This window comes from Mastigoproctus giganteus, chromosome 13, assembly GCF_048544385.1.
Source record: "Mastigoproctus giganteus isolate SK-2022 chromosome 13, ASM4854438v1, whole genome shotgun sequence".
Taxonomy (NCBI): Eukaryota; Metazoa; Arthropoda; class Arachnida; order Uropygi; family Thelyphonidae; genus Mastigoproctus; species Mastigoproctus giganteus.
Genome location: NC_143587.1, coordinates 132,343,345 through 132,370,621, shown reverse-complemented (window position 1 = coordinate 132,370,621; position 27,277 = coordinate 132,343,345). Strand labels below are relative to the sequence as shown.

The following is a 27,277-nucleotide window of genomic DNA, read 5'->3' as shown; positions in this document are numbered from 1 at the left end:
TTTATGTAAACCTATGATTCTGAAATTTTGCGGGGCTATGTCTGTCTGAATTTTAAAAAAAGAGCTACTTAGCTTTCAATGACAAAAATAATAAATAAGAATTGGCAGATGTATATCTCGCAATGTTTATTCATATTTTCTACATGTTCATATATATATTTTTTATCATTGAAAAGTCCAAGCCATTTTTCAAAAATTCAAACATCAATAGATCAGTACCGATCCTAAAAGTACTGCCCATAAATTATGAAATACCTTGTATATATTATTGTCTCACTCTCTTTCCGTATGCAATACATCTACAAAATATTGTATATATTTGCTGATAACTTTCCATTAAACCAACTTATGTAATTTCAACAGTTTTGATCACAGAGAGGCAAAAATTGGTGTTCAAAAATGTAGCAAATATTCCATGAAAGAAGCACAGAATCGTTTGAGTATTAAAGACCATGTAGCGGAGATGATTATTCAATTGTGAATAATATCATTTACAATAAGAAGATTGTTACGCTTGTTAACTTTTAGAAACCTTATCATTATTAGAAATTCAACAAGTTTTTCGTTCATCCAACAAGTTTTTTTCGAAATCTACCATATCTCGGCATTTCGCATGTGTGATTCGCTGCCTAGAAAAAATAAAATTATACTAAAATATGGCTAATGCTAGCAATCTAGCGATGTTGAGTCTGTCGTGCATGATTTGTCCCTGTTTGAATCTTCAGGCACGTCCGACTGAGAAGTTGAAGAAGGAGTTAACATAAGCCGCTTGTTTTTGATGCCACCTACAATGAGTGGAGTGTCCTCACAAGGATGACTGTCAGAATCAAACTGCGATGGTGAACTATAAGAAGCTTCCCTTCCAACTAAGTCTGATTTGTCTGTTTTGGGAAGGAACTCCGATTTTGCTGGAGACGAGGATACACCACCGGAGTCAGTGTAAGAGGTGGAATCGAAGCTACACCTCTGATGTAAAAGTGGGTTCCTTTTTGGAAGAAGAAAACAACGAGACGACGTAGCTGACTCGTCTTTTTCCTCACTTGAGAATTCCCGGGGTCCTCTGCTATGCCAGGGAGACCCATCGGATGAAGACGAACCTACTTGTTTACCATCTGAAGTGGAAGGCATGAAACTGTAACAAGCAGGATTCCCACCTAAAGCACCAGGCGTCCATTCGCACTTAGTTTTGGACGATGTATCGCCTATCATTGGGGTTGTTCGTACTGATTGTCTTTCAAGGGGGTGTAATCCTTCTTCACTGGCTTCGAGGGAAGGAGCCTGCACAATTGACAAATTCGAGGAAATCCAGGGAGGCGGTATTTTCAAATCAGAATCATCTGCTTGTGGATTTTCTCTGACGACAACACACACCTCACTAGGAGCTATCAAAGGAGTTTGAAGAGTGGAGGAAGAGGCGGAGGTTACCCCAAAAGGCAACGGACTAAGGTTAGCCACCGACACTTTGCTTTCCATTTCATCAGGAGATGCACGCCGGAGATTAACATTATTGATTAGTGATGATGGAGTAGTAGGGGTGCAGGCAACCACAGGAGTAAGTGTAGAAGGCGAAATATCTTCAGGATCTTCAAATACACTGTCTGATACATCGCTGACCAAAGCAATCGAAGAAATATCCAAGTCTCCTATATTAGAAAACAATAAAGTACGGCATTAGTTTCTACACATCAAAGAATAACTAAATGCATACAACAGTAGATATGAAGTATTTTCAAGGCATGCAAAGAAATAGTTAATTATTAACCAAGTAATTCTATTCTTCAGGCACAAATCCCCGTTCGATATTTCTTTTCATAATGCTGGCTGCAACTGGATTTTAGGAGGTTCAACAAGATTTGCAGAAGCCTCTAATGACTGTTGATTATATCAACATTCATCCAAACCTTTTCAAACACACGCACATTTTATGCACTGAGATTTGTACTGACTGCAACTGATAGCAAGGCTACCATGATGCTTGCTATCGATGCCCTTTCTTTGCACATGGTGCACGCCAGACGCAGGCTGTATTTAATAACAGAGACAGAACATCAAAGATTTAAAATATTTTAAAGCTATCAAAGGAAAGGTCGTGCATTGAAATTATAAAAATGAATCAAATTAAGACTAAAAATCAATATAATTTAATGGATTATTATAGAAGAATATTAGCAAAAATTCCCTTAATGTTCTATCACTACAAGAGAGCACTTTTATGAAGTTTTACATTTTTCGCTGAATCGTGTAATCACTTACAATAGAACAAATGAGTAACAAATAAGTTCTATCACCTGAACTTATTTTCTGGTTTTTATCGTTCACACCATTCATATGATAGCGTTTTAACTGTGTATTTCTAAGATGCGAATCGTCTTAAAAGAGAACAGAAAATACTAAATTCGAAACAATATACCGGAAAGAAACGCCAAATCTCTGTATGAAGAGAATATAATTGATATTTATTTATATAGTAAAAAGAACACTCAATATATGGAATTGAACGTATATTAATTTCACCACGTACAGCTTATAGGAAGCCATTATCGATAATTTATAATACGTTCAGTATAAGAACTGGCTTATTTAAATAAACGGTCTCTATTAATATAAGCGTGTGCTGAATATAAATAAATGAAAACTGCACGTTACCTTCTTCGCCATTCATAAATGTGAAAATGAAATTAGCAGGGAGAGAGGCCATCTTTACAACGGGATGATGAACAACTGGTTTATGGACAACTACCTTTCGATGTTTATGACGACATTCCTAAGAGATAACCAACAATTAGTTTGTTTGTTTATATTCTGTACACAAGCAGTTAATATATTGCTAACCTTTATAACTTCCTCATAAGTGAATAATTTACTGATGATACCAAAACTGAAATAAAAAAACTCCATTAAATTGGAAGTGTGAGAAAAATTAAACAATTGTTATTTATAGCAATTTGCTATTTCAGTGTGTACGTGGCAAACGCATTGTACTCTTAAAGACAAGAGACACAGAATATCGTTTTACTCAGACATCAAAGCAGTCCAGTACAGATTGACTCCACAAAGATTTTCCCCACCTCCCATCCCAAACTTTTCGCCTGGTGGACTCTACTACCACAAATCTTTTCCTGCTCTTAGGGACACTCCCTGTGGAGGTTGGGCTCCTTCCACAAGGTGCTCCTCTATCCCTTTAATTTCCTATTTCCTGAACATTATCATGTGGTTGGTCGTAACATCGAATGTCCTTTTCCAGTAGGTCCAAAACATGTTCAATTTAAAGCTGATATCGAATGAGTTGGACGGCCACGGGAGGATGGAAAATTCATTGACATATTCCTGGGCCTAATGGCATTCACGATGTCGTGTTGATAGACGTCGGAGTTGTCTGAATACGCTGTCATAATGAATGGGGGCTTACGTACTTGCTTGGCGACAATAGAATGAAGGCGTTCCCATCGAGCAGTGGATTAACGGGGATCAGAAGACCCAGACAATGATACGAAAACAGTGCATCCAGGTGCCATGGTTTCATGTTTCTTTCTCCAAATGCGCGGTAGCGCCCATCAAGGTGCAGTTCCTTGTGTCTCGCAGTGAGCAAGGGTATTCGTAAGGGTCTTTGAATGTCATAGCCTATACTAGTTAATGTCCGGCGCATAGTCCATGTGGATATTGGCCTTGCCATTCCTACGTTGTATTGGGTGCTTAGCAATTCTGCTGTTTTGCGAGACGAGACATGGCGACCACAGGTGACTGTCTCATTTATGACCTTTGGCTGGTTATTCGATCGCTGTTGAGTCAGTAACAGTAGACAATGTGACACCACATAACGGAACACTGTTGGGCGGTAGCACAGTGATGTCGTCACCGTCCTCCATACACCGGGTGGAAAAGGCCCGGGTTCGAATCCCGTTGATGACGCGAGGAACTTTAATGGGCTTTTTTTACTCCATGGCTGAGTTAGTCGGTCTCAGGCGTAGATGGGTTCCCCCCCCCAGAAAACGGAATTTTGCAGCAAACCAGGCGAATCGACCAGAGAGCACACGCAATTTGGAGACATAAAACACATGGGTGGATGTAATCAATTACGGTGACCCAAATAAATAAATAATAATAATAAAAGAACGGAACAATTAATCATGACCGTTGTCCTGGTACTGACACCTACACATCCTGACCCCACAATCGTTTCACGTTCGAAGTCGGAAACGTCTCGAATCATACCTATTCTTCCTCCCAAGTCGAGGAAGAATAGGTCGGATTCGTGATCTTCCCATACACTCAACTGATCGCCACGTGTGCGAACTACAATCTTATATTATCCGGTCTCCACTTGGTGCTTTCAGCAGTGGCTCAGGCTAATCTACACAACGAGATACTACTAATGCAAAGCCAACTCAGTGTAGATCTGTTCGTCTGCATTTTCCTTCTTTTTTTGGGTGGGGGAGGCTAAAAGCACCTGTGCTGTCCAAAATATGAAAACAAAACATTTGGCTATCCTAAAAAAAAAGAACTGCTATTACTTATTATGTAACAAAAATGATAAATTTGTCATCTAGATGGTAAACTTACTATCTCTATTTAATGAACAAAAAAAAAAGAAAAAAAAACATTTCACATGTACTTTTCAAAAAGATCTAAAAAATGTTTCTGTCACTGTTTAAATCCTGTAAAGTAATTTTCTTTCTGCTTCAAAGAGCACATCCAAAATGGAAAGCGGATATCTCAAATACAATGTCGCGCTCAGGTATTATAAAAGAAAAACAAAAAATGCAATTCTTACGTGCACTTTTCTTTCACCCATTTCTGCCAACTTCTTTTCCTCTTCCTCGGCAGCCAGCAACTGCTCTATTTCAGCTTCAATCTCCAGGTCGTCATCCATCTGTTTATGGGAATCTTCCAGATGTTTCATGAGAACTGCAACCACCACGTTCACCAAAACAAACTGAGCCATCAGCACAAATATCACAAAATATAATGGAGCGACGATCGGAGATATACAGCAGTTTCGAATGCATTCGCTCGAAGAGTCACAGCTGTCACGCAAAGTATCCTATAACAAAGAAAAAGGCACGCACCTCTATCAATAACCCGGTGATAACAAACAAGGTGATTGTGATTTGATTGATTGTAATTTATAGTTTGTTGTTTTCAATACATGAAGGGATACTGTGCAGATTTTATCTTTTTTTATTATTATTAAAATCAGTTTATTTCCCAAGAAACCTTGGGTCACCCCGGGGTGGCTCTGAGCCAGAAGGGGTAAATATATACAGACTAAGGTGCGAGGACCAATGTACAATAAACAAGAGTACATGCGTGCTCAACCCGAGACATATATACAGGATTAAATATACAAAATATACAGTAATATATAAAATATAAAGTTGCATGAAGACAAAAAAGTCTTCGTTAGATACCAATAGGCAAGTTAAAAAAAAAAAAAAAAAAAAAAGTCAGTCGTGCCCAGGAGCAGATGAGTATCATAGATTCATTATCTGGTAGCAGTTCTTGAGGATTTCCTTCCTGTAGGGCTTGTCTTCACGGAACCTATCAGGTTGGATCCTAAATTTATTGAAGATCCGAAGACAATTGGCTGGAAACATGTTCCTCAGGGAATCAATGGTTGACAACGTAAGACGCAGAAGGAGACAGGAGTCGAGGTGCTCCCCTCTTGCCTTCCTCGGGCCAGAGATTAATGTGGATACAGATGGAGCATCAATTCGCCCGTTAGAAGCCGTGCAAGCGTGAGGACATTTTCTTTTCATGATGATATGTCTCCTTGGAGTGGTGCTCAGATTGCTTGTAGATCGATCTGGAGATAATTAGGGGGTGGCCTACCATCCCGTTCATCCATCTAAGCAACCAGTACTCTAAACTGAGGTACTTGTGAAAGTATGAGGCAGGGGCAGACGACCAAATTTCTGATGCATAGAGAGAGAGATATCGGCGTAATACACCTGAGGGTGTGCCGAACAAGCAGCGCTGGCTGTTGAACACCAACGAGCTCCTGACGCACGGCCCAAAGAGCCGCGTACGTCTTCTGTCTCATATTGACAAAGTGACGCTGAAAAGTGAGACCAACATCCCAGGTGAGGCCAAGGTCAGTATGAGAGGTCACTTATTGCACCGGCTCCCCACTAACAAATATTTGGATATCATTTTTGACTCTCTTCTTGGCTATCGTCAGTTGCCCTGATTTGGAAGGGCTCAGATGCAGACCAATTGTGGCAAGATAACTTTCCAAGCTGAATATCTGCCTAGAAGCTTGTTGGTTGATATCATGAATCTGATGATTATGATCTGAGCTCACGTAGAACTTCAGATCGTCGGCGTAAGAGCCAAAGTTAGGATTCTGGGTATGAAAAAGGCTCCAAAACTGCTGCAAACAGAATAGCTGACAGTACGCTTCCTCTCTTGAGACGTCAATAGTTACCTGAAAGTCATTGTGGGTCACAGACAGGTGTCTACGAAGTAAAATAGACTTCAAAATTTGAAGTAAGGTTTCTGCCAGGCCGAAGTAGTGTTTCAGAATAGTAAACAGAGCTGGGAGGTGTATTCTGTCATAAGCCGATTTAATATCGAGGAATACGATATCAATCTGTGATTTGGTGTTAAGGGTGTGCTAAATTCTTAAGAGGGTATCAAGAAGACTGGTAGTTGTCGATCTCCTGTGCAGAACGGTATGCAGGTACTCAGCCCTGTGTGCAAAGCAATGCTGGGCAATTGTTGGCTGAATTACCTTTTCAAAAATTTTGAGTAAAGAACAACTGATGGAGATTGGTCGCAGGTCTTTAGGAGATTTGGGTTTCTTGATCTTTGGAATGGGCTTAACATGGTAAATTCTCCAAATTGAAGGAACTCTTCCAGATTGCAGGATTTGTCTGAAGAGGTGAAGGAGAAAATCGTCTATATACGGGCTGCAAATTTTGATAATAAAGAGTGGGAAACCATCAGGACCCACAATAGATTTGTTGGGTAGTTTATTAATGACATCAATTAGGGTCTCTCTAGTTATTTCTATTTCAGTCAAGTGGTAACAAGAGGTAACCAGTCTTCGTGCGGGAGAGAGGAATCAGAGTCAAGAAAATCTGCTTGCTGTATGCTGAACTGTGCCCGTTCCTCGACAAACTTTTAGTCAATGGCTAGATGATGATGATGCGAAAGGATCATTCTACCACTCTTCAACCTATCGAGAACAGCTTGGTTAAGGACCTGTCTTTTTTTTCCCAAGAAGCATGCTCTTTCTTTCTTTAAAATGGAAAGGTCTGAGAGAAGTTGGGTTTTCTGCGATTTCCGGTAGGCCTTCTGCTTCTTGATGAAAGCCGTCTTAGTTTTCTTGTTAAAACCCAGATTCGACCTTTTACCAATCTTGGTGATTCTGGCTGCACCATGTAATGCAATTAACTTCAGTTGTTCGGACAAGAGCATAATGGCATCCTCCAACGGCTCAGAATAGAGACGCTCCCAGTCAAACCTAATCAAGCATTGGAGAATGATCTCTGGCTTCAGATATTTAGTAGAGAAGGCTATTCTGCGGAGTACTCGTCAGGGAACCCAAGGGAATTGCTCTGTAAGGATAGTTTACATGCAATTGGCGAGTAGTCAGATTGTAATCGAAAGTTGCTAGATAGGAGTTTGATGTCTTGCAAGTTGTGGAAGATTAGGTCCAGAGCTTGACTCGCTCTAGTTGGTTGCGTCGCTAACCGTGTGAGGTTAAAGGCCCGAAGAGTGGCCTCAAGGCCATCCCCATTCCTGGGCAGTGGCAAGTTAAAATCACCTGCTACAACAGTTGGAATTTTAGGCACTAAGTTGGTCGCTAACCACATGAGCAGCTCAGCTCTAGAGCCTTCATTGTGGTCTGGAGGAAAGTAAACCAGGCAGCATTGGATTTGGTGAAGAGGACTCCTCAGCGTTGTGCAGACTGCCTCAAAGCTATTTGACTGGCTCACTCCTGTCCTTATTGGCTGGAATCGATCGGTGAACAGGATTTCAACACCTCCGCCGGCTAATCCTGTGATTCCCTATGTGTTTGTAAGGGTTGTTAAAAGGGGTAAGATCAAGCTGTCTATCCGCCGTTAACCACGTTTCTGTAAGGCAGATGACATCAAACTCATTAAGCAATAGGAGAGTCTGGAGACAATGAAGCTTGTTTTTCAGGCTGCGAACATTCTGCATAAACCAAAGAATCTCTCCTTCGTGTGAACCTGGTAGCAAGTCATCCTTTTGTAGTTATGGCTGTTTATCTCGATTGGATTCGCTGTAGGAGATCGATCATCTCCTCTCTTGGAACGTTTTTATGAGGGTGCCTACCGGTCAGCAGCTAGAATCCAAGACGATGTGCTTTGCATTCGCAGGGCACCAGATGATAAAGGAAGAATAGGTCGGATGTCTAGTTTTGATAGCCTTTGCGTATAAGTTGATCCCATGCTCTTGGGCAAAGAGTGCCCTGATACTTTCCGCTTTTGTTGCTGGTCCGAGTCTGGAAACAAAAATCCTCTCTCAGGTCTGGACAGCTGAAATATTATATATATCCTCAAGTCTCCTCGATAGAGGGACCGAGGTAGGTTCAGTAGGAACCGACCTATTAGGCTCCTTGGATGGAATTCTGTTACCCTGTGTTTTCACAGTCAAAACACTTTGGGCGCGAGCCATTTGTGGGTTATGCCTGGGGAAACTGTGCATGAGAAGTAAATTGATCAGAGAGACAGAAGGCATCTGCTTGAGCATAGATCCGCTCCTCCCTGTTTTGACGTGGGGTTTCTTTCATCTCCATCATGATGAAACAGTGATGATTCTGGCTCAGAATCTGGCCACCAGGCTTCTCCTGACGTCTTCTGCAAGGTTGGCGCAGATTAGATTCACCAGGAATCATACACTTGTCCAGGATAAAAGGGCTGTCAGCCTTGAAAGTCGGACCGCGCTGATGGAGACCGGTGTAAGGGGGATGAGTTCCCAAAGGGTTCAACATCACGGCCGGGGCTACGATCTGTTGAGTTGTTCTGTCTGCAATAAGAGGCGAACTGTGCAGATTTCTGAGATCTGATGTCTCTCGCTGGACACGCCCAATTTGAGTTGGGGGTCTTGGAAGTGCATCATCTGCTTCCTGTAAGTGTTCCCGAGGTTCCTGATGGTCCATCACTGACGTCTGACTAGAGGGAACACAGCATTCACTTATAAAGATTTTGAGATCGCTGAGTTGTTCATTTAGTACGAGCACTTGATCGAGAATTTCCGCATTTTGGGCTCTGAGTTTTCTGTTTTCATCATCGAGGCAGGCAAGGGAGTCAATTATTGGGGACAGAACCTCCCCGAAAGCGATCTTGAATCTTTCAGGGAGGGCACTGAGTATAGACTTGTCGCTTAAAGCGCTTTTAATTGACAAACTATCAGTGTTTATTAACCTGCAAGCCCTTCGCGGAGGTGGCAGGAGCGGTATCAAACTCCCTATCCGAAAAAGCAACGCCTTTCCCAAAGCATAAGCTCCAGGTGTACTCGACGCAGACGACGTAATACTACCTTCAATCAAACTGCGCACCTCAAGAAGGCCAGAGGGGTTGGATGGGGTTTCTTCTGCAAGAGTGATGGTGGATATCTCTTCCTTCGAGATGTCCGCGCTTTTTGGGTTATTTACGCAAAGGTGGCAGGTTCATTTTCTTCTCCGTTGTTTGCTCAAACTTGTAACTTTAGGTGGCTGGCAATCACGACAGAAGATTCTACAACACGTAACACAAAGTAATGCCGGGGCCTCGGGTTTGAACCCACTTTCGGCACAGGACTTTTGCTGAACGCCCGTTCTATCTTTCATTGTATACAGCTGAATTGGAAGCGAAGGATCTGAGCTGAAAAGGGGGCGAATGGCACGTCGAGAAAGGGGGTAACTGGGTAGGTGAACAGGCAGGGAGCAACAAAGTGTTGCTGCAACTGGGCAGCTTACTAGCTTGAAGTGTAGACTACATACCGGAGATGCACAAATTAAGTAAGTTTTGAAAGAGCAGCTCGGCTATCTGTGACCTGTTGATGATGAGTGTGTCCAGCAAAAGCGGTCATCTTATCGAATACTTGAATGCCAGGCAGAAATAGACAAAAATAGTCAAAGTTAGGTTGCTAATTTAGGTTGCTTAATCTCTTAAGTTAAAAAGGTGCATAAGAAGGTCAGAGTTGTAAAGGTCGCAACTTACAAGCGATCAACTGCCGGAAAACTCCCAAGACAAAGGAGCTGCTTGACCTTGTTATATTGCCCGAAGCGGACAGTGGTTAGCCAGTGGTGTAGGCCAACAAAAGTGAAGTTTGAATTCAGGCCTCGAGACAAGCAACGCTGGCAAATATGAATACAGGTAAGAAACAGACCATGCAGAAATCATAATTACCTAAAAGGTTACGGTAGAAATCTTCCACGGGATGCACAGAATTACCACCAGGCAGGTCACTATACAAAAAAACTGGTGTAACTCGCGAAATAAATACATGAAAAACACTAAACTTGAGGAGCACAAGATTAAAGTCTTCATAGCTACGCGCACGCGTCCTTTTTTCATACGCGTCATCTTATTTATAACAATCTCAGCCATGCCTTGCTTCCTTCAAAGCCATTAGAACTAGCTACTCAGATAGTCAAAAAAATGGAAAGTACGATTGAATGCTAATAAATATATGATCCCTGCACCAAGTGAAGAACCCAAAGGAAATTTGGGTTATTATTCCCCAAGTGCAAGACCATACAAATCAAGGAGAAGAGAAGCTAACGATAGGCAATGAGAAGATGGAATTTATGATAATGTACCTGAATTTAAATTAATAATTCGAAATTCTCCACTTAGTGTAAACAGAATCGGTCAGAAAAGCACACGATGTACTATCAATCGTCTAACGAACCTTTGCATGTATGGACAAGGAGGTTATCGTTTTGTTACACAGGGTGCGTTAAGTCACCTAGTTTTTTGTTTAAAACCACCAATGATTTATTTGAAATTTGATTTATATTGCTTTGTGCAGTCATGTGAATAAGGATTCACGAAAAGTACTGACATGTCGTCCATCATCGAACATGTACTCCGTTAAAATCATTCCAAGTGAAGTAATGATCATGGAGGGGGATGAAGTGCAAAAATGTCTTCGATATTACACGATTTGTGAAAACAGATCTCAACGGTGACACTGAACATCTGTACGTGTGGGAGTTATTTTGTTGGAAGCAGCCTTCGGTGCATTCTGCATGATCTAGTTGTGCAAGAATTGATTGAAGATGGCAAGGTAATTTTCATTGGTTATTCTCTCGGTAAGAAAAGATAGGCCAGATGGTACATTGGGATTACATCGTGCACAAGACCCGAACTGTAGTCTTTGCAGCTTCTGCTCTTGCAATAGATGTTATTTTCAGTGGTCGATATGCAAACATGAAATCAAATTGAAACAGCTTAGAAGAGTAGGAGACCGGCAGAATTACTTAACAAGTACAGGTCACTGTTGAACAAAAGCCGAGAATTAGGATTGAATTTGAAAGTGTCTGCAATTGTGCCCAGACACGATAGGAGGGAGTATATGATGAGAGCCTTGTCGATCAATTCGGCCCTGGAAAGATTGTGCAAGGCTCAAGGGGTAGATTTTTTTCAGCCTGGACTGTACTTGTTAACAGGAGAGAGTGCTTCTACAGGGATGGGATACACTTAAATAGAAAGGGTGCAAGAATATTTGCTGATGCTATCGAGGCAGTGTTAGGTGGGTCGGAAAACTGCTAGCTTGGGGGGGAGACAAAGACCAATAGATTGACAGTAGCCACTGGCAGAGGTGAAAGAGATTCTTGCACTGCTTCTATTAGAATGAGCAGAAGCCTGAAAAACAAGATGCATGGTATTTCAGAGACTGCTGGGAGCCATTGCGGTACAAGTAAACACATGGGTTGTGTTAGGGTAGCTAAGAATAGAAACAGGTGCAGGTATACTTGCGTGTGCACCAATGCTAGGAGTTTAGTAAACAAATTTGATGAATTTGTGGTATTGCTCAAAACATCAAAGGCAGATATTGTTGGGATATCAGAGACGTGGTGTCACACAGATATAAGGGATGCAGAACTGGAATTTGGGGAGTACAACGTCTACAGAAAGGATAGACAGGATAGGAAGGGGAGTGGGGTTATGCTATTAGTTAAGAAACACATAAAAACCAAGGAAGTGAAGCCAGTCGACATCACTGTACAGTGCAGTGTTCAGTCAGTTTGGTGTGACATAAGCATTGGGAGATCAAAATTGAGAGTAGAAGTGTGCTATAAGCCTAATGACTCTGATGAGTATAATAAGAAATTGTACAGGGCAATAGAGTGGGCCAGTAAATCAGAGAGTCTTATAATGGGAGATTTTAATTTCCCAGATATTGACTGGAATTTGGGGGCTGGTCACTCACACACTTGGTCCTTGAGGTTGTCACAGACATTCTCTCAGATATGCCAGACAAGCTGTTCTTGCTACCTGGGAGTCTAAAACGGTGATGGAACTGATATTCGGGTGACACTTAAGTCAAGTGGACCCAATTTCGGCGAAGTCCGGACGGTCTATGACAGCAAAATCCTCTGCTTGCACTTTCACGACGGTGGGACTGTTAGTAATCCTGGGTATAACCTCCATTCACAAGTACATGGTGGGTGACCACCCAGGTGTGAACCAACGTAAGCAGGGGTCGAGGTGTGGCGCCCAAACCACATGGAGGAACGCCGCCCCTCTATGTTACCAGGCAGTACTAGGTGGTAGATGACTCTCATCAACCATTGAAATACCACCACTTTGCTTATTGGAGGCTTGAAGTGGTGGAACCCATGTTTAGTCTCTAGAGCTAAGTTCCTGCCAACCCTTCCCTATCTCTTGCATCATGCAGTATGATTGATGATTTTTGAGGTTATGATGAATGTCGTGGCGAGATCCAATATACCTTACATTTCGAGGGTACAGCTCTAAAACGGTGTTCGCAGGCTGGCCGCTAGATAGTACACCGGACCAAACCTATTGTTAACTCTCTAGGAGGCTTCCGGATCAGCTAGTGTATAATCTTGCTACCTCTACTCTGCCAGATAGTGACTGGAGGGAGTCCGAGTACTGTGTATGCGGGGGGGCATTGTCGAGGCCACGTTATGTCAAGGATCTGGGTATATTCTTACCACATGTACGCCATATCCAAAAATTTCATTACTTCATACAGCATGTCCCACCCACTTTTTCTTACTATTGAATACACCATGAATTGTCAAAATAATAGAGCAAGCTTATCTGCCAAAAGACCTAAACGTCCCAAGGACTTCCTAATTCATTTCACAAATATACGTGGTCTCAATTCCAATCTCAACGATGTCCATTTCCACTTGCAGTCTTCCAAACCCTATGTACTTTTTCTGACTGAATCTCAGTTATCAGTTGATTCAACTACTGCTCATCTCAGATGTCTAAATTATTTGCTGTATGATTCCTTTCGCCTCAAAGGTGGTACTTGTGCATATGTCCGTTCTGATATTCCCTGTCAGAGACTTGGCAATTTGGAATCTCCTCTCTTTGATCTTCTCTGGCTTAAACACTCTCTACCTCATTGTGTCAAATTCATCTGTTGTCTCTACCGTTCTCCCAACTCCACTAATCACTTGGAGCTATTTGACTTCCTCTCTTTGCAACTTGACTTTCTCCAGTCCAACTTTCCTAACAGTGAGGTAATTTTCCTTGGTGATTTTAATGTTCACAACTCCAGCTGGCTTCCGTTTTCTAGTTACTCCGACCCAGCAGGTCGAGATGCCGAGGCTTTTGCAATTACTAACGACCTAGCACAGATTGTTAATTTACCTACAAGAATACCGGACAATCCTAATCATACAGCCAATACGCTTGATCTTTTTCTCACAAACAACCCTTCTAAGTACAAGGTCGAAGTGAGAGGTCCTTTAGGCACTTCAGATCATAACTTGGTGATTGTCTCTTCTCCAATGGAACGTTTATCTCATGGCTATTCCCAACCTCGTATTGTTTGGCATTACAAGAATGCAAAATGGGATGACCTGCGAGACTTCTTTTCTTCTTTTCCTTGGTCTGATTACTGTTTCAAAACTTCTGATGTCAACGTTTGCTCAGATCGTGTCAGTGAAATTATTCTTGCAGGAATGGAATCCTTTATCCCACACTCCACTTTAAAATCTCGTCCTTTATCTAAACCTTGGTTCTCCAACAAATGTGCTAAGGCTGTCCAAGAGAAGAATGTTGCATATCATAATTGGCTTGTCTCTAATTCTTCAGTTTCATTTTCTGCCTACACCAAAGCTCGCAACTATTGTAAAGCAGTTATTAATCAGTCCAAACTAGAGTTTGAACAGGCTAAGAGTAGAAAACTTGCTTCTTGCCCTAATGGTAGCCGAGCATTCTGGTCTCTTGCCAAAGCTATTGGCCGCAACTTTTGTCCATCTCTGCTCCCACCTCTGTCCAAACCTGATGGTTCTGTTGTCACTTCAGCCAAGGATAAAGCTGACCTGCTAGCATCCCATTTTTCTTCCAGCTCATGTATTAATGATCTTGGTAAAACACCTCCCACCATTCCTAACACACTCCATTCAATGCCTTCTGTGGTCTTCCGTCAAAAGGATATCAGAAGGATTTTGATGAATCTTGATGCTAAGAAAGCTCCAGGTCCTGATGGTATTTCTCCTCTTGTTCTCAAAACCTGTGGTCCTGAACTTACTCCTATTCTTTGCCGCCTTTTTTCACTTTCTTATTATAAAGGTGTTTTTCCTTCTGCTTGGAAATTTGCTCATATGCAGCCAGTTCCTAAAAAGGGTGACAAATCGCTCCCATCCTTATCGTCCCATTGCAATTACTTCTACTCTTTCTAAAGTAATGGAGAAATCAATTAACCGGCAACTCTTAAACTACCTAGAAACCTTCCGTCTGATCAACGATCGCCAGTATGGATTCCGTCAGTGTCGATCCACTGGCGATATTCTGGCTTATGTTACCCATTTATGGACTAATTCAATGGAAAGGTTCGGTGAAACACAAGTAGTTGCCCTTGACATCTCAAAGGCTTTTGATCGTGTTTGGCATAAAGGTCTTCTAAACAAGCTTCCATCTTATGGTTTGCCAACTGTTTTTAGTATTTGGTTATCCAGTTTTCTCTCTGATCGCTCACTGAGGGTGATGGAAGATGGCTCTCTGTCTTCTAACTTCTCCACTAATGCCGGTGTCCCCCAAGGTACAGTTCTTTCCCCCACTCTTTTCCTCTTGTATATTAATGACCTTCTTCCATTGACTGGAAATCCTATCCATAGTTTTGCCGATGATAGCACATTGCATTCAACTTTCCATTTTGAGAAACCTTGTCCTAGTCAATCAGCTTGAACTTCTCGTAAATCTGCTACCAATTCCTTAAATGCCGATCTTCAGGTAATTCTCCAGTGGGGCAAAGACAACTTAGTTGATTTCAACCCTTCTAAAACTCAGTCTTGTCTTATATCTCGCAAAAAGGATTCTTCTGCTCCTATGCTTTTCTTTAGTGACACTCCGATATCTAGGCAAAATGATATATCTCTTTTGGGGATTACCCTGACTTTAATCTCTCTTGGCACAAGCACATTACAAATATTGCTTCATCTGCATCTAAAAAACTTGGTTTTCTCTTTCGCTCTCGGCGTTACTTTTCTTCCAAACAGCTGCTCACTCTGTATAAATCGCAAATCCGCCCTGCCATGGAATATTGTTCCCACATCTGGTATGGTGCCCCCAAAACCTCTCTCAGCCTTCTTGATTCCATTCAGAAGAGGGCAGTTAGGTTAATTAATGATTCATCTCTAACAGAGTCTCTCCACTCGCTTTCTCATAGACGTACTGTTTCTGCTGCATGCCTCTTCTACAGATACTTCCATCGGCACTGTTCTTCTGAATTGGCTTCTATAATTCCCGCTCTCTCTTTCAAAACAGTCCGAACACGTGCCGCCACCAGTCAACATCCATTTACTGTCCAGCTTCAAACCCACAGAACCAACTTTTCATCTTCCTCATTTATTCATTCAACTGCCGTTTTCTGGAACAACCTTCCTTCATACGTATTTCCTGAAAATTACAATCTACAGAAGTTCAAGTCCAATGTCAACAAATATCCTCTTTCGTCTTTTCAACCTCCAACCCAAGCACGGTACTAAATACTATAGGTTCTAATACCTCTCGTGTTTGTGGTTCTCATAATAATAAAAAAAAAAAAAAAAAAACCACTAGCAAGGCTTTTGTGGATTTATTGGATGATTGTTTTCTACATCAGCATGTTCCGCAGGCAACTAGAGGGAGTAATACTCTTGATTTGATTATTAGCAGTGATTTTTCATGCATTAAGAATCTGCAGATAAATGAACCACTAGGTGGCAGTGATCACAGTGTGCTGAAGTGGGATTTACTCAAAGAGGTAACTACCATTAGGGGTAAAGGGAAGGGTTATTGCTTCCGTAAAGGCGACTACGATGGACTGAGACAGTATTTAAATTCTATACAGTGGGACCAACTGATGATGTTACCAACACAAATTCAAAATGGGAAGCATTCAAAGAACTTATCTTGGAAGCTACTAGGCTATACATAGCAACTAAGAAATATTGTTCAAGGTTTGGGCCAAAATGGATGTCAGATGAACTAATGAGGCATATGGCAGAGAAGAAAAATGCATGGGATACTTACAAATTAACACATGACACAGAAGCCTATGATAGATACAAGTTGATATGCAAACAAGTTACAAAGGAGGTTAGGCAGGCGAAGGCAGATTACGAGAAATCCTTGGCAAGGGATGCAAAGAAAAACAGCAAAGAGTTCTTTTCTTATGTAAACTCTAGAAGGAAGGGGATGAATTAGATTGGTCCACCGATATTGATGGGTCAACTGTTGATGATCCCGCTCAGGTAGCTAACAAACTAAATGAATATTTTGCATCGACATTCACACATGAGGAGTTATTCAGCAAGGGGAATGCCAGAGGTGTATTCAACTCTAGCAGTAAGCTACAGAATCTTGATATAACTGGGAGTAAAGTGGAGGAGAAACTGTTGAAGATAAACACAAGAAAGGCACCCGGGGTGGATGGGATCTATCCAGTTATATTAAAGGAGGCAGCAAAGGAAGTAAGCAAACCCTTAGCCATAATTATGAGAGCTTCCTTGGACTCAGGGGAGGTACCCATAGACTGGAAATGTGCAAATGTGACCCCAATTCACAAAGGAGGATCAAAGGCTGACACAAGTAATTATAGACCTGTGAGCTTAACTTCTGTTCCAGGAAAATTAATGGAGGCACTGGTTAAAGAAGCACTGCAGGATCATTTAGACAAGACTTCAGTTATAGCTCGGACACAGAATGGTTTTGTTAAGGGGAAGTCTTGCCTGATCGATTTGATTGGATACTATGATGCAGTCACAAAAGAACTGGATGCAGGGAATAGCTTTGATATTATATACTTGGATCTTAGAAAGGCTTTTGATACTGTTGCACATAGAAGACTGCTACACGAATTGGAGCAGTGTGACATTGGAGGCAAATTGCTGCTATGGATAAAGGGGTGGTTGAGGGGGAGAAGGCAGAGAGTGGTAATCAATGGACACTGCTCATCGTGGACTAATGTTATTAGTGGAGTCCCTCAGGGCTCAGTGTTGGATCCATTATTGTTTTCTGTATTTATAAATGATATTGATGAAGGTATATCAAGGTTAATGTCCAAGTTTGCAGACGATACAAAGGTTGGCAGGGTTTTCAAGGACACTACTGACACTATGCTGCTGCAACAGGATCTGGAAAGGTTGAGCAGATGGGCTGAGAGGTGGCAAATGAAGTTTAACATTGACAAATGTAAAGTACTACACATGGGAAACAGCAACCCCAGAGCAACGTATCAACTCTGTGGTACTACACTGACAGTGGCAGAGAATGAAAGGGACTTGGGGGTGGTTGTGCAGGCAGATATGAAGTTCTCTGAGCAGTGCAGACCGGCTGCAAGAGTAGCTCATGGAGTATTGTCAATGATATACAGGAATTTTTCCAGCAGGGATAAGGAAGTGATTATTCCCTTGTATAAGGCAATGGTCAGGCCACACCTTGAGTACTGTATACAGGTCTGGAGGCCTGATTTCAAGAAGGATGTTGAGCTGCTGGAACGAGTACAGAGTGGGGCAATAAGATTACTGAATGGAACAAAGGGTTGCTCTTACGAAGAAAGGCTTAAGTTTTGCAAATTACAGTGTCTGGAGACTAGGCACCGGCGAGATGATATAATTGAGGTTTATAAAGCCTTGAATGGTTTGAGCATGCTCAATGCTGATGGGATTCTTCCTCTAGCTCAGGATAATCACCTGAGAGGGCATAAATTCAAATTGAGGAAAGGAAAGACAGATGTAGGATAGACGTGCGGAAATTTGCCTTTAGCCAGCGGGTGGTTGGTTGGTGGAACAGACTTCCATCCCTTGTGGTGGAGGTTGATAGCCTAAATAAGTTTAAGGCTCAGCTGGACAGGTATTTTGAACGAACAGAGGGGTGAAGTGGAAGTGGTTTTTTTTTTTTTTTTTTTTTTGGCTGATGCTGCATAAGCTTGCTTTCTTGCATCAAATGCCTCTACTAATGCTAATTCTAATGCTAATAATCACTGTCCTTTCCACACCGTGTGGAAAACACTTTGGTAAAGAATTTTGATGTGATTTTTTCATAATGTTGATTTAGTCGGCCTCGGCCGATAGTACAGGAAAGTGGACAAGAGAAGGCACGCAAATTATAGACATACTATATAATGACTCCTCATAGCCTTAGTTTCTTTGACTCTTAAAACATGCACACCCATCCTATGTGGTATACCTCATCTGTGGGATATATCATGTTCAGAATGTTCAGCCTTACACATGTTCTCCAGATATGGACGACAAGAACAATGGGTATAAATAAACATTGAAAAAGAGTACCAGTGGACTGGAGCTAAGAAAATTTACCTTTTGACGAAGAACATTGATCTCTGGAATAAACTACCTGTCAAGTGTTCACTGACATTGAGAGCGAGGGGAAATTCGAGGAGAACAGAAAAACTGGTTCTAGGAAGAACATGGCGATAAAAAAATCTTTCGTGGTAGATGCAAGAAAGGTTTGGCTTCCTTTAACCAGTTAGTTATTTTAGTACTTTGTACTTAGGTATAAAAAGGAGAGACGTTTTTTTTTTTTAATGGAAACACCAGGCACTATTAGAACCTATAGTACTTATTGCCATGCATAGGTTGAAGGTTAAGACGATGAAAGAAGATACTTGTCCACATTAGACTTTATTTCTGTATATTTTTATTGACAGGAAATACGTAAGAAGGGAGGTTGTTACAGAAAAGGGAAGTTGAAGAAAAAGGAAAAAGATAAATGAGGAAAAGGTTAAATGAGGAAAAAGAATAAAAGTCGGTTCTGTGAGTTACAAATTGGACAATAAAATGATCCCGACTAGTTACGTCACACGTTCTGATTAGTTTGGAAGAGAGACCGGGAATTATAGAAGTCAATTCGGAAGAACAGTGCCCATGGAAGAGTGGAGAGACATTGTCAGAGATTAGTCATTAATTAACATAACTGCCCTCTGTTGAATGAAATCTAGAAGCCAGGTTGGGAGAGGTTTTGGGGGCACCACTCCAGATGTGGGAGCAATATTCCATGGTAGGGGAGGATTTTCGATTTGTACAGAGCGAACAGCTCTTTGAAAGAAAAGTAACTCCGAGAGGGAAAAAGAAAACCCAGTTTTTCGATGCGAAGGAAGCGATATTTGTGATGTGATTATGCCAAGAGAGCTCAAGAAGTCAGGATATTGCCTAATAGAGATATGTGATCTTGTCTAGAAATTTGAGTGTCATTGAAGATGTGCATAGCGGCAGAAGAATACATTTTGCAAGATATAAGACAGGACTGGGTTTTAGAACTATTGAAATCAACCAAGTTATCCTTACCACACTGGAGAATTACATGGAAATGAGCATTTAAGGAATTGATAGTGATTATTGAGAAGTTGAGGCTGTTTGTGCAGGGCAAAGTTTTTCAAACTGGAAGGTGAAATGCAATGTACTATCATAGGAAAAAAACCCTTGATAGGATTTCCGGTAAATGGAAGAAAGTCATTAATATACAAGAGGAAAAGAGGGGGAGAAAGAACCGAACCCTGGGGAATACCTACATTAGTAGAGAAGTTAGAAGACTGTGAGCCATCTACCATCAACTGCAGTGAGCGGAAAAGTGAGAAAACCAGATACGCAATTACAATAAAAAGTTGGCAGACTATAATATTGCAGCTTATTTAGAATCAAAACACACGATCAAAACAATTTGAAATGTCAAGATCAACTTTTTCAGTTTCACCAAACTTTTTTATTGAATTTGTCCACAGATGGGAAGCATGGGCGAATATATCACCAGAAAGTGCAATAGGACGATAATTGGATGGGAGGAATTTGTCACCTTTTTAGGAACCTAATGAATATAAGCAAATTTCCAAGCAGAAGAGAAAACACTTGTTGAATGCGAAAGTGAAAAAAAGGCGACACAGAACAGGAGTAAGCTCAGGAGCATAAGTTTTGAGAAAACGTGGAGAAATACAATCAGAACTTGGTGCTTTCTTGGTATCAAGACTGTTAAAATTTTTTCTGATATTCTTTTGACGGAAGGCCACAGGAGGCATTCAATGGGGTGTACTAGGAATGGTAGCAGGTGGTTTATCAAAATCATCAATACACGAGTTAGAAGAAAAGTAGTATGCTATCAGATCAGCTTTATCTTTGGTTGAAGTGGCAATTGAACCATTTGGTTTTGATAGAGGTGGGAATAGAAATTTGCAAAAGTTGCGGCCAATAGCATTGGCAAGAGACCTGAATGCTCGAATCCCATTTGGAAAAGAAGCAACTTTTCTACTCTTAGCTTGTTCTAAATCTAGTTTGAACTGATTAATAACTGCGCTTTACAATTGTTGCGTGTTTTGGTGTAAGCTGAAAATGAACCTCAAGATTTGGCTACAAGCGAATTGCTATATGTAACATTCTTATCTAGAACAGTCTTAAGTTTATTGGTAAACCAAGGTTTAGATAAAGGACACGATTTTAAGGTGGTGTTTAGAATAAAAGATTTCATCCCTATAATAATAATTTCACTGACCCGATATGAGCAAACGTAGACATCAGAAGATACCGTAATCCGATCAAGGAAAAGAAATCTCGCTGATCATCCCATTTTCATTCTTGTAATGCCAATCAACACGAGATGGAGAATGACTACGAGAGAACGGCTCCATTGGTAAAGTGTCCATCACTAAGTTGTGATCTGAGGTGCCTAGAGGACAACTCACCTCGACTGTGTACTTAGAAGGATTGTTTGTGAGAAAAAGATCAAATGTGTTGACTGTGTGGTTACGATTGCCTGGTATTCTGGTAAGAAGATGAACAATCTGTGTGAGGTCAATACTAATTGCAAAGTCTCAGCATCTCGATCAACTGGATCCGTGTGACTAGAAAACGGAAGCTAGATGGAGTTATGAATGTTAAAATCAAAACATTCAAAAGATGTTAAAGCAATAAAATCAATTACCGAGGAAAATTACCTCACTGCTAGGAAAGTTGGAGAAAGTCAAGTTTCAAAGAGAGGAAGTCAAAGGGTTCCAAGTGATTAGCGGAGTTGGGTAACGATAGAGGGAACAGATGAATTTGGCAAAAGGTGATATAGAGATTTTAAGCCAGACAAGATCGAAAATTGGATATTCCAGGTTACAAATCTCTGACAATTACTATCAGTGCAGACACATGCATAAATACCACATTTGGAGCGAAAGGATTTATATAGCAAATAATTCGGACAACTGGGATGAGCAGTGATGGAATCAACCGATATGTGGGATTCTCTCAGAAAAAAGTACGTGGGGTTTGGTAGACTATAAGTGGAAATGGACATCAATGAGATTGGAGCTGAGACCATGTATATGTTAGGAAAAATAACAGAAAAGATTAATTATAAAAATCAGTAATACATTGATAATGCATTATTATATTGTAGAACAAGCGTTACTTCATTATGACGGAAATAATAAAATACTTAAACAAAATAAACTATACTGATTTTATTAAAAACATACATCGTTTATGTACTAATTGTGTATGCAGTTTTCATTTGGTAATGCAGTGTACTGGATAACATTTACATTATTTGATGCGTTTGTGTTTTGTATTATATTTAGCTATTCGAGCTGCAAAATTCATCAATATCATTAAAATGATAATGTATGATCATTATGGAAAAATAGAATTCTGCCATTTGGAAAATCGTGAAAAGATTTCGTTAAGGGACAGCTTATGTTAAACCTTGAAATGGAAGCTACTGTCTTGATTTCACAAATGCAAGACATCAGTAATTAGCATTCATTTAGGCAAATTAAGCCACATTCCTAGCTTGGTTTCATGTAAAGATCTACTGTGAATTATCTCGCTGCGTAAGGTTAAACTTTCACAAGGAACTTAAGGTTAAATTTCAGTTAAACTACATTTCTCATTTTCACAAAATGCTTCATATTTTTCGTGCCATCTGGAATCCATCGCAGTTGATAAATAATCACATTGAATCTTTTGTGTTTTCTAAGAGTAATTACCTTCATGATGCCATTCCAGTTATCACCGGTAGCCACACGAAAAAGAGTCAGGAAGGCCATGCCGAAATTACGAAAGTGCGCATGCTCACCCAGACCCTCGCACGGAAAATCATCATTGCATTCTGAAAAAGAATATTGGATTCATTAAGATCCTGCTTTGGTGAAATCTAATGACAAGCAAAATTGATTAAAAATAGAAGGAATAACAATATTTCATTCATATTTAATAATTGAGTATCTGGAGTTTTAACCGAATATCTAAGTTAAATTTTGATGAATTCAAATAATCATTCGCAACATTTAGAGGTTAAAACTTTGCTTACTGAAATTCTAACATATTAATTTCTTAACTAGTACTCATAAATAAGAAATTTCCTACCAGCTGCTACGTCTCTAAATGGCTGAGAATATTAAACTTCATTTAATGCAACAAAATACTATTATATAATTTCAGTTTAATTTCGAAATATTTTCATAAAAGTAAACTGAAGTAGTCCACATTAAAGTTGAAAATTGCATGCGGAATACTGGGCAGGAAATAAGTAAGTACATATATAATATCACAGAGGATGACACTAAAGAAAAATTGAGAATCCTGAAAAATCAGATTAAACCGATACCGGGTGTTAGATGATCATCCGCAGACTACAGGGAAAACCTTTCTTCTTCAAAGTGGTTTCATGGAGGCAAACATGTTTTCCTTCAGCAAACATTATAAGCAGTTACGCCGACCGGGCTAGCCGAGTGGGTAAAGTACCTGCCCGGCAACCCAAAGGTTGCGGGTTCGATTCCCGCCTCGGGCTTGGATCAAAGTACTGCAAAAACCTTGGGAGGTGCAATATGGCCATAGAAGCCGATGCGCCAACAACTACCAAATCAAAAAAAAAAAAAAAAAAAAAAAATAAGCAGTTACTGTGGTCTAAAGTCGGGAAAGGTAAGGTAAATATACTGAAAATGGGGTACGGTAAAATAAATTTAAGGTGGAAGCGGAAGCAATCTTCGAAATGGATAAGCAAAGCAAAAGCATTACGCTGGTCGTGTCCTATTAACATGATTCTTCCCTATTTTCTTAATCATTCGCGTGAGTTGCGTATTCTACGAAGAGAATACACTGAGTGTTTTATTTTAAATTTGACAGAAACTTATTAAATAAACGAGAGATACTTGAAAACCATAATTCGAACTCGCCCACAAATATGAAATGTATTGCGCAATCCAATTCAAGTTTTAATAAATAAAGTTTGCGGCTTGATTAATTCTAAGTAAAATTATGAATATCAAAGGTTGAGTAAATACCTGGTGGAATATCTCTAATAGAGGGAGATGTGCCTAAATTAAACGCCGCCGTAGCCTAGTGGTCAGGCGCGCGGGTGTCTAAGTACACGTGCCTTGAGTGACCGGGGTTCAAGCCCGTGACTACTGAATACGGTGCTGTTTCTTGTATTCAACCTGTCATGCGAACTCCTCTGACTGTTTGGTCGTCCCGGAGTATAAACAGAAAATTTATTTAAACTTAAACTAAACAACGAGGTCCGCTTCTTATTTGTTGAGAAGCGGACCCCAGGGTTTCCCCCATTAGCCCATATAACCTTCAACCGTGATCGAGCAATTCAGCATGAAAATGACCATAAAGGCTTCTACCCTACTGACTGGAACTGGTTCTCAGTTTCAGAGACAAGGATACTAAAATCAAGTCCTTTCCAATAGGGTATGAGAGCAACGAAACTATCGAACGGGCTATTCTCAAGGGGTCTTGCTTTGAAGGACCAACTTAACACTGGATATTGATGATTCCGGTTGTTCGTGATTCAAGGTACAGAATTTCCCAACAGAAATTTGAAATCACCTTAACCGTTTCAGGATTTTTGGTGTGGCGAATCATTCAGAAAAATGTCTGCAATTCTGCCCAGACACGATAGGAGAGAGTATATGATGAGAGCCTTGTTGATCAATTCGGCCCTGGAAAGGTTGTGCAAGGCTCAAGGGGTAGAATTTTTTTTCAGCCTGGTCTGTACTTGTTAACAGGAGAGACTGCTTCTACAGGGATGGAATACACTTAAATAGAAAGGGTGCAACAATATTTGCTGGTGCTATCGAGGCAGTGTTAGGTGGGTAGGAAAATTGCTAGCTTGGGGGGATACAAGGACTAATAGATTAACAATAGCCACTGGCAGAGATGAAAGTGATTCTTGCACTGCTTCTATTGGAATGAGCAGCAGCCTGGAAAACAAGATGCTGGGTATTTCAGAGACTGCCGGGAATCATTGGGGTACAAATAAACACATGGGTTGTGTTAGGGTAGCTAAGAAAAAGAACAGGTGCATGTATAGTTGAGTGTACACCAGTGCTAGGAGTTTGGTAAATAAATTTGATGAATTTGAGGTATTGCTCAAAACATCAAAGGCAGATACTGTTGGGATATCAGAGACGTGGTGTCACACAGATATAAGGAATGCAGAACTGGAATTTGGAAAGTACAATGTGTACAGAAAGGATAGACAGGATAGGAAGGGAGGAGGGGTTATGCTATTAGTTAAGAAACACATAAAATCCAAGGAAGTGAAGCCAGTCGACATCGCTGGACAGTACAGTGTCGAGTCAGTTTGGTGTGACATAAGCATTGGGAGATCAAAATTGAGAGTAGGAGTGTGCTATAGGACTAATGACTCTGGTAAGTATAATAAGAAACTGTACAGGGAAATAGAGTGGGCCAGTATATCAGAGAGTCTTATAATGGGGGATTTTAATTTCACAGATATTGACTGGAATTTGCGGATTGGATACTCACACACTAGCAAGGCTTTTGTGGATTTATTGGATGTTTGTTTTCTACATCAGCATGTTCGGGAAGCAACTAGAGACAGTGATACTCTTGATCTGATTATCAGTAGTGATTCTTCATGTATTAAAAATCTGCAGATAAAGGAATCACTAGGTGGCAGTGATCACAGTGTGCTGAAGTTGGATTTACTCAAAGAGGTAACTACCATCAAGGGAAAGGGAAGAGTTTTTGCTTTCGTAAAGGCCACTACGATGATCTGAGACAGTATTTAAATTCTATACAGTGGGACCAAGTGATGATGTCGCCAACAGCAAATTCAAAATAGGAAGCATTCAAAGAATTTATCTTGGAAGCTACTAGGCTTTGCATACCAGCTAAGAAATATTGTTCAAGATTTAGGCCTAATTGCATGTCAGATGAACTAATGAGACATATGGCAGAGAATAAAAATGCATGGTATACATATAAATTAATGGGTGACATGAAAGCCTATGATAGATATAAGCTGGTCTGTAATCAAGTCACAAAGGAGATTAGGTAGGCAAAGTCAGATTATGAGAAATCCTTGGCAAATGATGCAAAGAAAAACAGAAAAGAGCTCTTTACCTATCTAAACTCTAGAAAGAAAGGGATGAATAGGATTGGTCCACTGGATATTGGTGGTTCAACTGTTGATGATCCTGCTCAGGTGGCCAACAAACTAAACGAGTATTTTGCATCTACATTCACACATGAGGAGTTATTCAGGGAGGGGAATGCCGGAGGTGATTAAACTCTGGCAGTGAGCTTGATGATTGTTGAAGATAAATATAAAAAAGGCACCTGGAGTGGATGGGATCTATCCAGTTATATTAAAGGAGGCAGCAAAGGAAGTAAGCAAACCCTTGGCCATAATTGTGAGAGTTTCTTTGGACTCAGGGGAGGTACCCATAAACTGGAGATGTGCAAATGTGATCCCAATTCACAAAGGAGGATCAAAAGCTGACACAAGTAATTATAGACCTGTGAGTTTAACTTCTGTTCCAGGAAAATTAATGGAGGCACTGGTTAAAGAAGCACTGCAGGATCATCTAGACAAGACTTCAGTTATAGCTAGGACACAGAATGGTTTTGTTAAGGGAAAGTCTTGCCTGACCAATTTGATTGGATACGATGATGCAGTCACAAAAGAACTGGATGCAGGGAATAAATTGATATTATATTTGGATCTTAGAAAGGCTTTTGATACTGTTGCACATGGAAGACTGCTGCACAAATTGGAGCAGTGTGGCAGTGGAGGAAAATTGCTGCTTTGGATAAAGGGATGGTTTAGGGGGAGAAGACAGAAAGTGGTAATCAATGGATACTGCTCATCGTGGACTAATGTTATTAGTGGAGTCACTCAGGGTTCAGCGTTGGGTCCATTGTTGTTTTCTGTATTTATAAATGATATTAATGAAGGTATATCAAGGTTAATGTCCAAGTTTGCAGACGATACAAAAGTTGGCAGGGTTGTTAAGGACACTACTGAGAGTATGCTGCTGCAACAGGATCTGGAAACGTTGAGCAGATGGGCTGAGAGGTGGCAACTGATGTTTAACATTGGAAAGTACTACATATGGGAAACAGTAACCCAAGAGCAACGTATCAGCTCTGTGGTGCTACGCTGACAGTGGTAGAGAATGAAAAGGACCTGGGGGGGGGGTAATTGAGCAGGCAGATATGAAGTTTTCTGAGCAGTGCAGATGGACTGCAAGAGTAGCTCATGGTGTCTTGTCAATGATATACAGGACTTTTTCCAGCAGGGATAAGGAGGTAATTATTCCCTTGTATAAGGCAATGGTCAGGCCACACCTTGAGTACTGTATACAGGTCTGGAGGCCTGATTTCAAG

The 27,277-nt window shown here is 40.7% G+C and overlaps 1 protein-coding gene across 1 annotated transcript in view; it reads right to left on the bottom strand.

Moving 5' to 3' along the window:
• Positions 1-632: 632 nt before the first annotated feature.
• LOC150076445 (voltage-dependent T-type calcium channel subunit alpha-1G-like) overlaps positions 633-27,277 on the bottom strand; it is a 123,498-nt gene continuing 96,853 nt past the window's right edge. Inside the window, exons 31-34 of the mRNA XM_090387715.1 lie at positions 22,624-22,745; positions 4,772-5,041; positions 2,647-2,764; positions 633-1,643 (exon numbers count right to left, since the gene is read on the bottom strand). Of these exons, the coding sequence (XP_090243841.1) occupies positions 667-1,643; positions 2,647-2,764; positions 4,772-5,041; positions 22,624-22,745 (1,487 nt within the window). The 3' untranslated portion in view covers positions 633-666. The remainder of the gene's footprint in view (positions 1,644-2,646; positions 2,765-4,771; positions 5,042-22,623; positions 22,746-27,277) is intronic.